Source organism: Bos grunniens, chromosome 7, assembly GCF_055505025.1.
Source record: "Bos grunniens cultivar Pamir isolate PY7600 chromosome 7, Bosgru_T2T1.0, whole genome shotgun sequence".
Taxonomy (NCBI): domain Eukaryota; kingdom Metazoa; phylum Chordata; class Mammalia; order Artiodactyla; family Bovidae; genus Bos; species Bos grunniens.
The window spans coordinates 106,530,527-106,543,253 of NC_141171.1; the positions used below are offsets into that span (position 1 = coordinate 106,530,527).

The 12,727-nt window shown below is 42.2% G+C and overlaps 1 protein-coding gene across 7 annotated transcripts in view; it reads right to left on the reverse strand.

Moving 5' to 3' along the window:
• The window catches only part of EFNA5 (ephrin A5), a 289,016-nt gene that overhangs the window by 39,962 nt on the left and 236,327 nt on the right, over positions 1–12,727 (reverse strand). For all 7 annotated transcript variants that reach the window (XM_086413342.1, XM_086413340.1, XM_086413337.1 and 4 more), the window contains one exon: positions 12,130–12,422. In XM_086413342.1, the coding sequence (XP_086269468.1) occupies positions 12,130–12,307 (178 nt within the window). In that variant the 5' untranslated portion in view covers positions 12,308–12,422. The remainder of the gene's footprint in view (positions 1–12,129; positions 12,423–12,727) is intronic.

Sequence of the window (12,727 nt, forward strand, 5' to 3'; positions counted from 1 at the left end):
GATACACTCCTTGTTTAGATTTGTTCCTTACATATAAGTCTAAGTAGATGAGCCGTGTCTGACTCTTGTGACCCCATGGACTGTAGCCCGCCAGACTCCTCTGTTCATGGGATTCTCCAGGCAAGAACACTGGAGTGGGTTGCCATTTCCTTTTCCAGGGGGTCTTCTCAACCTGAAGGTCGAACCTGGGTCTCCTGTATTGTAGGCTGATTCTTTACCAACGGAGCTACAAGGGAAGCCCTTAAATAAGGCCTACTATAAAGCAAGACAGTCTGAATTGAAGATTGAGGACTCAGTGAAACAGATCAGCAAGGCATACAGGGAAACATCATCAACTCGGATCTTAGAGCCTGTGATCATGTATTTAGGGAGAAAACTGACTGAAAAAAAAAAATGTGTTAAAAAGTGTGGGAAAAAAAAAGAGTTTCCCTTAGAAAGCAGATATTGCAGATACTGTAATCTGGACAGATTTAAACTAAAAACATTATATATATTCTTTCTTAATGACTCAGAAATACTGTTTTTAAAGATCTGGGTGTAAAAGGGAGTGCTAACTATAAACTAAAACTTACCTAACCTTAATGAAGATAAAAACTAGTTGGAAATATCACACGTCTCTGAAAATAGTATAATGAAAAGATACTGAAATTCCAATTCCTAACAATAATAGACTGGCTGGCTATTCTCCAATTCATGACATTTTACTTTTGGGGCTCCAAATGAATTAATATTTTGTAAAGCTTTACATTTTAAAACTAAAACTGGATACAGCCCATATACTAAAGTTCTGTTCCTAAGGCGGACTTTCTACCACCTGCCTAAAAATATCTGATGGAAAAGAAGCCTGTTGCCAAAGTCCACATATCTCCCCCATTAAACAGAGGTAAGCCATATCCTCAGAAACCATATTTCAAGCCCACAGGATACTCATGAACTAAAATAATGAATGATAATGCCTCGTTCTCTGCATTAATATTAAAGAAAAGAGAAAATAGAAAACTTTATAGCCACCATCAGCTCTCTGGACCATAAATCTCAAGTTTTGAGAATTGCTTCCCAAAAGTGTAGAGAGCAGGGGATGAGTTGTGAGAGAGCTTTGGAGCCTAGAGATATTTTTCAGCAAGCCAGCAAAGCACTGACACAAATTCCTACATATCTCTGGCTGTGAAAAGTCTCATTTGTGGTGATTTATATTTCCTCATAAAGAACTCTGTAGATAATATAAGCCTGCTGTGAGGCTGTCTGACAACTTTCAAACCAAGAGTTACACGACCATTCTGTTAAAATAGAGCACGAACAGATGAGTGGGAAAATCTGTAGAAATAGTATTTCTTCTGAACGGAAGGCCAGAATGCTGTTCTTCCAGCACGCCCCATGTTGAGTCACCTTTCACTCTGTGTGCATACCTCATGGAGAATATTTTGGTAGTCTATAGGAGGAAATGCTTTTTTTTTTTCCTGAAGATTGACTATGCGTTTGGTGTGTGCATGCTTGTGTAATTTACAACAAATGACACTTAGACACCAGCACACTGGAGTTCAGCTGCCTTAATAAGTTACTAAGGGAAACACAGAGAATAGCATGCTGACAACCCAAAGTCAATGGGGTATAAACACTGTTATTCCAAGTGTCACTGGCGTGTTATTTCCATTTCTCCCGGCGTCTGCTCTGTGTAACACTGCACATACACACGATACAGCAGCTCATTAAACTGTTTTCAGTTAACTCAGAAACCAAATTAGTACATTACATGTTTATAAGGCCGAGAATTAGCGCTTCCCTGTGAAATTACACAATTAATCAGGTGCATTATTTCTCGGAGAGGCGGCCACTTCTGACATTTAGGGATTAGAAAGAATAATCCTTTCATCCATTTCCACATCAGCATTTAGTCTCAGTGGGGTAAAAGGAAGCAAAAGGTGACATAATTCCTTCCTCCCCTTTAGGAGGTTAAAACGCGACATGTCCCCCTCCCCGCCCCCCGGCTCCATCTCATAATGTAGCATTTCAAGTTCTCAAAAGAAGCACAAATTATTTTGTTTTTGAGCTTCTTATCTGAATGACGCAGTCTTTGAAAAATTCAAGCAATGAGAAGAATTCTTATGAGTCTCCTGCTTCTTATGGCTGATCCCGTGAATTGCCACCAAGCCCCAATTATTCAAGAGCTTTTAAGGCTCCCTCTGCGAACTTTAAAAACAGTCCCAAAGTCAAAATCTATTAAGCAGTGATGTCTGCCCCAGTTTCCTTTTTCACTAACCCAGCACCAATTTCTCTGATTCTCTTTAACAGGATCTCATCCTTCAGTCATTTAATAGGGCATACGTTTCTTTTTAAAATTCTCCCCACTTAATCAAATGACACTGCCAAGAATTTTAAAAATAATAAAGTGCTGTTAAATATCCTTTGTTGCTATTAATTGCCTCCTGCACCCTGGGTTTCACTCAGACCAGGTGAAACAAGCCAGGGGAAGGCTCTACGCTCCAGCCATCCGTGAGCGGACACCCAGCATTCTTGCTTGTTCAGAAGGTTAACCTGGCAACAAACAACATTTTCATAAGAGAAACTTATAATTAATTCAGAAGAATATCCGGAAGTCCCTAAATATCCTGTTTTAGGTTCTTTATTTAACCTTCATTTAAGAGCCCTTGAAAGCCATTCAAGCTTTCCTAAAAGATGGCTAGGGACAACTTTAAACAGATACAATTCTCTAAACTCATTCCTTAAATAAAAAGGTGCATTTTTGCAGGTTCACTGAAGACCTCTGGAAGTGTAAAAGGGAATATAATGACTATCTTCAGACAGAAGTCTGATATAATCCCAGACAAACTTCTAGTGTCTAAGTGGGGGAAAATGGTTTCATTTGTACATTAAAAATTTTTTAAAACCTAAGAAAAAACCCTAAATTCTAGCAACTAAGATATACTCTGTATCTATATCTGAGCAATTATTATTTGATGTCTGTGCCATATTCATTATCTTCCACTTTAGAAAATCTTAAAATTTGTCAATTTCCTAACACTACCCTTAACCTCCTTCCCTGTTAAAATAAATATGCCTCATGAATGCCATTATCCGAGCTACAAAATTAAAAAAAATTCAGGAGATGAACTAGTATTTGCCCATAGTCCTGGAAATTTCTGTCATAAGCCCCTTGAATCTCAGCTGAAGTATGTGCTAGAACCTTTAATGCTAAAATAAGACCAGTAATCAAAAACATTTTTCAATAATAAAAGCAAAAGTGCACACAGACACACACCGACACTGAAGCAAGTGCTGAGCTGTTCATTTTAAGAAAGGACACTGTCCTTACAGGTCACCCCCCATCCAAGAGCAAAAGACTACAAAAGATGGGAAAAGATTACTTCCTGCTTTGATAAATGTGCCATTCTGACACTCTTCTGTTTCAATAAGAACAACTCGAAAGAAAGGCAGATTCATGCGAACTGTCAAGACCAAAATAATTCTTAATGTAGATTACTAAAGTAAGCTGCTGGAAAACCAGACCTCTAAAGAGGGATGAAGACTTCCTTAGGCATATGTAATCCTGGCGTAGTATTCCTTCACAGTATACTGCATGGACTTAAAATGTGAATTTTTACAAGGTGTTTGTGAGGTTTTCTTTTATTAAACTAAAATGTCAAACAGGGTTCTTCAGCTTGCTGTAACTTTTCAAAGGGTGCAAAATCTGTTGAACATTGATTAAAGTCATCCTTTTGGTAGTCAACTGGTCTTTAAAAAATTTGTTTTAATCGAACCTTGGAAGTAAGATTGACTCTGATAAAAACTATTATTATATACCCATTTTACAGATGAGGAAAGTGAGGCTTGGTGAGGTTAAGTTACCCAAAGTTACACAGCAATTAAGAATATAGAAGAGGGATTTGAGCCCAAGGGTACATTCACTAGAGTCTATGCTATTTCTTTTTTTTTAAGCCATGATCCACCCTCTCCTTTGATGTATTATATACCCCCTCCTTTGGTATAATCCCCAGCATATGAACAAAACAACTTACTAAGAAAGTAGGGAACTGCTGCAGTGGGCATAGCAAAACCTAATGCTTCTAATTTATCTCCTTTTCTCAAACAATAGCATCTAAGAGAAAATTTAATTGCTTTTTTGTTCTATTTGGTTTACTGCTGCAGTATTTATTCATTAAACAATAATCAACACTTTTATGTGCTGCTTTCTACTATTTTTGACTTAAAATATACAGGTTTAAATCAATATTATGGTTCAACAGATTTTCCACATTATGGTGAGCTTGCCTGATTTTAGAAACACTTGTGGAAGAAATGGCACTCTGAGTTCCAAACAGCTCACCTGTAAATAAGCTTTTGGAACATTTCCAGTTGGCAAGTGAAGCACTTTCTCTATGTTAGTATTCTCTGGATTGACTGAATATTGCTACACCTCGTAAAGGACAGTCTGTAACTATCTTGTACAATCAAATGATTTCTGAAACTTATCTTGATCATCTCAATAAGATATCTCTTCAGAATTTAGGTTTCTTTTTTTTTTTTTTGTCAGTTTAAAAAAACTGTATAGTACATATTAAAATTACTTCACAGCTTAAGACTATAAACTTTTAATTAAAGAACATAAAGCAGAGAACTAGCAGCTAACCACATGCATTCAAGTATGGATTTAAGAATGATGCTCATAATAACATAAATGGCCCTCATGATTTTCTAATTAAATATATAGAGAAGGCAATGGCACCCCACTCCAGTACTCTTGCCTGGAAAATCCCATGGATGGAGGAGCCTGGAGGGCTGCAGTCCATGGGGTCGCTGAGGGTCAGACACGACTGAGTGACTTCACTTTCACACATTGGAGAAGGAAATGGCAACCCACTCCAGTGTTCTTGCCTGGAGAATCCCAAGGATGCGGGAGCCTGGTGGGCTGCCATCTATGGGGTTGCACAGAGTCGGACACGACTGACCCGACTTAGCAGTATATATATATGTATACCAAAAAGACCTGAGCAGACAGCTTCAGCTCCATGAAAGTTCTTTTCACTGATGAGATTTTCCAGCTCCATACTTCTATCATCATATCAGTTATAAAGGAGTAAAGCTAAAGCATCATGTGTATTCAAGTTTACTTGCCAATAAGCTTAGGAAAAGTGTTGCCTAATAATGTCTCAGAAACTTCTGATTTCCATCTGAGTGCTTTGACTATGCACTGTCTTTCCTGCACGTATCTTCTTTTGAAGGAGATCAGCTATACGTTGCTGCTGCTGTGTCGCTTCAGTCGTGTCCGACTCTGTGCAACCCCATAGACGGCAGCCCACCAGGCTCCGCCGTCCCTGGGATTCTCCAGGCAAGAACACTGGAGTGGGTTGCCATTTCCTTCTCCAATGCATGAAAGTGAAAAGTGAAAGTGAAGTCGCTCAGTCGTGTCCGACTCTAGAGACCCCATGGACTGCAGCCCACCAGGCTCCTTTGTCCATGGGATTTTCTAGGCAAGAGTACTGGAGTAGGGTGCCATTGCCTTCTCTGCAGCTATACGTTAGATATGGCAAATGCTAGAATTCTGTGCCTTTTTAGTATCATTTTTAAAAAGTGGTATCTATTTTCCTTATTGTAGGTCTCTCACTGACTTCCCTCATAGCTCACTTGGTAAAGAATCTGCCTGTGATACAAGAGACCCGGGTTTGATTCCTGGGCTGGGAAGATCCCCTGGAGGAGGAAATGGCAACCCAGTCCAGTATTCTTGCCTGGAGAATCCCATGGACAGAGGAGCCTGGTGGGCTACAGTCCATGGGGTCACAAAAGTCAAGACACGACTGAGCGACTGAACCACCAGGTCTCTCATTAAAAATCACTCACCTCCTGAATCAAGTGTGCAATCATGATTCAGTCTGGACGCTGAACATTGAGTGGATTTAAGAAGTATTTCTTTGAAAGTACAACTTTTCTGGCTTCTGAAGTTATTGTATTAAAAAGGTCAACCACTTGGAAAGATACAGTTGAAATATCATTTGGAGATGGAAGAGTATGCTTTGGAGAGCTGAAAATGTAGAAATGTGTTTAAAATGTATCTTGTACTTCCCAATTTGGGGTTCCAGTAGAATTTATAAAGGAAGATTCTCTAAACACTAGTGCTAATCATTTCTAATCCTTTAAAAATACAATATAAAGTATATTTTTCTCTTTAAGACCTTAAGCATATTAAGACCTAGGGCTTTCTCTCTTCACTTCCTTTTAGTTGTTTATTCACTTAGTTTCTTCTCAGATCAGCTACTTCTCATTAGCATGAACTTTTTTCCAGTTATGTCACTTTTCTGTGCCTCAGTTTCTTCACGGGTAAAATGGCAAATAAGAACAGGACCACACAGTGCTGTTCTGAGACCTCTGCAGCGTCTGCAACCATGCCTGGAACATGAAGTGCTGTGTGAACACCAGTGAGCCTTGTTTACTGATCACCTACTACATACCAAACAATACGACAGACGACATACAGCAGAAATGGCCACGAACAAACGGCCATAAACATGCACTGTGATAAGTGCTTGAGGGAAGATAAAGCAGCGTGAGTGGAGACACTGATACGGACATCATCTTCATACGGAGAAGTCAGAATAGCCTCTCGGACACCTCTTTTGACCCAACCTAAAGCAAGTGAGGGGCTTCCCTGTGGCTCAGAGCTTAAGAATCCGCCTGCCAGCGCAGAGACACAGGTTCCTGGGTCGGGAAGACCCCCTGGAGAAGGAAATGGCAAGCCTCTCCAGTATTCTTGCCTGGAGAATCCCATGGACAGAGGAGGCTGGTGGGCTACAGTCCATAGGTCACAAAGAGTTGGACACAACTGAGCGACTGAGCAACAGCAACAACAAAGTCAGTGAGAGCAAGGGAGGCTGCCTGGGCGGACGAGAGCCTCCAACAGGAGGGGGTAGAGGCCCACGATCCTGAGCTCGGGGCGCTGGACAGGGAAGCGGAACCGGGGACAGGGCGGCCGGAACACAGACAACAGGCAGAGCTGGCAGCAGGAGAAGTCCAGACGCCGCGGTGCGGAGAGGACTCGCCTTGGAGGACTTGTGTGCCAGGTGTGGACTTTGGGTTTTGTCTTGGTCAGACAGGAAGTCACTGGAGCGCTTTAACAGTGCAGTGATGTGGCGTGCATGTGTGTGTGTGTGTACCGGTGCAGTGATGTGGCTGGTGTATGTGTGTGTAACAGTGCAGTGATGTGATGTGTGTATGTGTGTGTGTGTATAATAGTGCAGTGATGTGGAGGGTGTGTGTGTGTGTGTGTACCGGTGCAGTGATGTGACATGTGTATGTGTGTGTGTGTATAATAGTGCAGTGATGTGGAGGGTGTGTGTGTGTGTGTGTGTGGTGTAAACAAACAGGAGCCTGCTGCACTAGTCAAGACCGCACACCACGCGGCTCGGATCGGGTGGCTGAGGTAGATCTAGTTCAGTAATTCTAGTATGCGGTTCCACTCCTTCTTTCCCCTAAAAATACCCCTTTCACTAGCATTCACTGGACACCTACTAAGTAAGGCTTTGCACTAGGCCATTTTACCAATGTAAAGTCCACCCTAGTGCACAGACCCTATGATATATTAACGCTCCAAGGAAGTTTTCATCAAGCCTCCTGGTGAAAGTGAAAGAGGAGAGTGAAAAACCTGGCTTAAAACTCAACATTCAGAAAACTAAGATCATGGCATCAGGTCCCATCACTTCATGACAAATAGACGGGGAAACAGTGGAAACAGTGGCTGACTTTATTTTGGGGGGCTCCAAAATCATTCAGATGCTGACTGCAGCCATGAAATTAAAAGATGCTTGCTCCTTGAAGAAAAGTTATGACCAACCTAGACGGCATATTAAAAACAAAGACATCACTTTGCCAACAAAGATGCATCTACTCAAAGCTATGGTTTTTCCAGTGACCATGCATGGATGTGAGAGTTGGAGTATAAAGAAAGCTGAGAGCTAAAGAATTTTGATGCTTTTGAACTGTGGTGTTGGAGAGTCTTGAGAGTCCCTTGGACTGCAATAAGATCCAACCAGTCCATCCTAAAGGAGATCAGTCCTGGGTGTTCATTGGAAGGACTGATGCTGAAGGTGAAAATCCAATAATTTGGCCACCTCATGCGAAGAACTGACTCATTGGAAAAGACCCTGATGCTGGGAAAGATTAAAGGTGGGAGGAGAAGGGGATGACAGAGGATGAGATGGTTGGATGGCATCACCGACTCAATGGACATGAGTTTGAGTGAACTCTGGGAGTTGGTGATGGACAGGGAGGCCTGGCGTGCTGTGGTCCACGGGGTCACAAAGAGTCAGACACGACTGAGCAGTTGAACTGAACTGAAGGAAGTTTAAATCATGTATCACAGCCTCTTTATTTTACAGATGTGGAATTAAAAATCTAGAGAGATTAGATGATTTGCCCAAGATTATATACCTAGTTAGGTCAAGACAAGGATTCAGTACTCAGTTTTCCTCACTTTATCAAAGAGGACATTCAAAATCAGCGGTTCTACTGACTCATGAAAATAACCTACACGCTCTTATTTATTCCCCTTCGCCTGGTGTGATTTAGAAATAGCCACACAAAACTTCTTTCAAACATGTCCTCATGGTTAATGCTTATGAGAATCATTTCTAAAGGGAGTGTCTTTGAAGTTTCTAAAATAACTCTTTGCCTTAGGAAGTCTATATAAAAGACTATTGGCATCATCTATTGATGGGCAGTTCTGCAAATCTATAGATAAACTGATAGAAAAAACTGACCTTCTCTATTCTAGTGTGTCAAACTCTTCCCAAAATCCCTCCTGTAGATTAAAAACAGTAATTGTCCAATTGAGGAGACAGGCTTCGTTTACCTGACCAGTTATTGGTGATTCCAACAACTTAGTAGAGACTGTCCGTTCCCATGGAAAGGAAGCTGTGGTGCAGTTGTTCTTAGGACAAATAAAGGATCTAGACCCGTGAAGGGTATTTTTATTTTTAACCTAAACAGGAAACTCCGTGAGATATTTCCCACTACAGTATTTTCTTAAATTTGTATAACTTAGAGAAATTAAGAAGGAAATAAAGCAGAACTTGATAAGAACACTCCGATTTGTGTCCTGAATCGAAGTTGTGGGTGGATTTCCTGTTACGAAATATTCCTCTCCCCCTGCCCCCGCCCCAGTCCAAACTTGACCTGAATCTCGGGCTTCTGCAGTTACCTCTGAGCTTGAACCTTCCTCCAGCAGCCTGCAGCGGGACTGCCAAAACACTGTATAGCTTGCGTTTTTCTTTTGGAAAACTTGGAAGGGATTTTCAGGCCTTGAGGAGCTGAAATACGCCCCCGGCCTAGTAAGGACATTTTATAAAGATGACAAGTGGGCAGTCAGACTGGCTCCTGAGATCAGCAGTTAGAGCCCCTTGTAAGGTAATAAGTGTGAAAAGAGCCGTTTCCCAATCATCGTGTTCATTCCACGCATATTAGGAAACAGGAAAATTCAACCAAGGGCCAATCTTCCCCTAAGAATCCTTTAGTTTAATTACGACCACAGTATATGAAACATTTGCAAGAAATCCACTTTCAGCAGTGAAAGGAAGAGAGGAAACCCTTTACTACTAAAAAGACAGGGAAGGAAGCACTTCTGGTTCTAAAACCTGGTTGAAAATTCAATTTAACCAACGACCAGGCCACTGCACCTCTTGTAAATGAACATCTTTTTGCTGCTAATTTTGTGCTATTTTACTTTTCATTTTTAAAAAAGTAATTCAGGTTAAACTCAGCTGAACAGCAAAGAAGCTCTTGATATTTTGAAGCATTTTGAACAATTACTTTGACAGGAGCCCTTGACAGTTAAATGACTCCGTTAAATGAATGTTATAGAAGACACATAATGATTTTTAGTGAAATATTGAATTTAACCACAAATGAGGAAAAACCAGTCATAAGCACCATGGGTGTATTTGAATAATAACATCTTGCTTATGAACCTCAGTGGATTCTGTAATTTCTAATAATCATGCAATCAGCCATTTAGCTGTTGAGTATGTCTCCCATCTTAGTGTTCTCTATTCATTTTTGCTTTTTGCTTTTGTTGGCTAATCTAAGAAACCGTATGAAAATTTTGAACCCGGCAATAGCTCCCTTTTGCATCAGCATGATATTTTAGAGTTGGGCGATTAATGAGTTGCTGTCCCACAACTGAAGTCTTCCTTTTTCCTCTTTCTCATTTGCTGAATGAGATTCTTTCACAAAGTAAAAAAGTCAGCAAGAGGCAAGAGCCCGCGGCCTGAGGACATGTGGCTTCACTGTGTGCTGGCCTGTCCTCCATCTGTGGGACTCAATATTCCTTTTCTTATTTTATGGGTTGAATGTGAGATAACGATCAAGACTTTTACATGTTTTCTCATGACTAACGACTGAAGTATGTACTGAAATAATAAAACTGGTACTGTTCAATTTCCTCTTTAAATTCAACTGCAATATAAGTGAGAGTGCCCTTGTGATGGGGAAATCCGGCTTATTAGAAAACTCTGTTTTCTGGAGAAGAAGAGGCGCTAGAAATCCTTGTAGGCTTAAAAAGTGTGGGTGAGGCGCTGGTTGCAGGGGAGGACACTGGGGTTGAAGCAGTGAGTCAGAAAACCAGGAACATTTTGTTCTTTATCTCGTCTGCAGTGACAAGCAGCTCAGCACGCAGGGAGGCCCTGCCTGGCTCAGCACTTCCTGATCATCCCAAGCAGGTGAGGCCCCGCCTCCCCTGGTTCCCACGGCTCCCGGCACTCACCGGCCTTCAGCACTTTTCCGTTTCCACTTTCACTGCCGGCTTACACGTCTGTTCCCCATGAGACAGTGGCTCTTTGAGGAAAGAGTGTCTTTTAATTTTGCACACCATCCCCCTCACCAAATTTCTTAGCCATGATAAAGCTGGTCAGCACACGTCCTTTAGACCGAAGTACCCTGAACATTTATTACCTTCAGCTGACAGAACACTTGGGCAAGCCCAGATACCTTAAATATCTGATCCACCTGCAATGCGGGAGACCGGGGTTCAGTCCCTGGGTTGGGAAGATCTCCTGGAGAAGGGAATAGCTACCCACTCTGGCATTCCAGCCTGGAGAATGCCATGGACTATAACCCACTCTGGCATTCCAGCCTGGAGAATGCCATGGACTATACAGTCCATGGGGTCCCAAAGTGTTGGACATGACTGAGCGACTCGCACTAAGTATCTGATACTAGTTAAAGTCAAGTCCAGGCACACAGCAAGATGCCTGACTTAGGTATTCCTACAACCCTGCTAACTCAAGCATGGTCCATGGACCAAAGCAGTATCACCGGAAGCTTTCCAAACACCACATCACGGGGCCCACCAAAGACCCCCTGAATCAGAATCTGCCTGATAGCAAGATTCCCAGGTGACCTGTGCACAGTGAGGCTTGACAAGTGTTAATATGACCAGTATGTAGCCTCAAGACACAACGGTGTGTGGGATGGCGGACAATACAGGCCACGGCCACGTGATTAATACAGAGGTCTGCGGGGAAAGTTTTAGAGGTCTCTCAGGACAGAGTCTCTTAACGCTCACAGCTTACTTATACCAGCTCCCTGGGAACCCTTTCTAGATACTTCTTCACGCTCTTTCCTGTTTAAAGGCACAGCTGCTCTTAATAATTGTCTTTTCTCCTTGGTGCAAAGAGAGTATCTATTGTCAGCGTGCCAACGTGTGCAGGAGCTTTGGCTTCCTCCCTGAACATGTGATGATTGAAAGGATATTGGTGACACCTGAATAAGAGATCCGATGACTTCAAGCTGTGTAAATTGAATTATTTCCTTTAATTTTTCTTTCAGGAATCTCTTTTTCTTTTCCTGAGCTTTGGGGGAAGTCCCAGCACTTTTCATTTAAAAGAAACACAGGTCAGCAGTGGTTCACTGAACAGGCTGACATGCAGCTTCGCACAGGGAGAGGCGCTGTGCCTTAATCTAATTTGTGCTCCCAATTTCCAGCTAATGTATCAAGGGGTCCTGGTGTATGCATTTACAAGGGGACATCCGTAAGGCAGAGTCCAGCTCTCTGCAATTCTCTGAAACATGGCTTTAAAAAAAAAAAAAATTAGTCTGGCTTCTTGTAGCTGCCCCCTAACACACACACAAAAATCGCTGTGTACTCACAGATGTAGAAGTATTCCCGGCCTGGTCTGAATTCGAATCCTAGAGAAAAGGGTGTGAAGAGCTGGAACTTTTCAGAGAACTTGAGCGGTCCATTTGGAGAGTGAGGCCGGTTACACTCCCACCTCTTGAACCCTTTGGACGTGTGGTCGCAGGCACTGTAGCCGTCAAAGTTCACCATGTAGAGGACGTAGCGCTCCGTCTTGTCTTCCGGGACAGAGTCCTCGTAGTGAGGACAGAAGACGTCCAGGTAGTCGTTGATGCAGACGTCGATGTGGTAGTCACCCCTCTGGAACCTGTGGGGAGAAGAAAGCGATGCGGTTATTCAGGGAGGAAAGGCTTCCTGCTTGGAATCGGTGGTTGAAGGCTCCAATCATGCTCAGGCTAAAAAGATTTATTACAGCAAGTGTTTATTTGGGGCCATATGATTTGAGGAAGAATTAATGCTTTTGAACTGTGGTGTTGGAGAAGACACTTGAGAGTCCCTTGGACTGCAAGGAGATCCAACCAGTCCATCCTAAAGGAGATCAGTCCTGAATGAATGTTCATTGGAAGGACTGATGCTGAAGCTGGTCACCTGATGGGAAGAACTGACTCATTG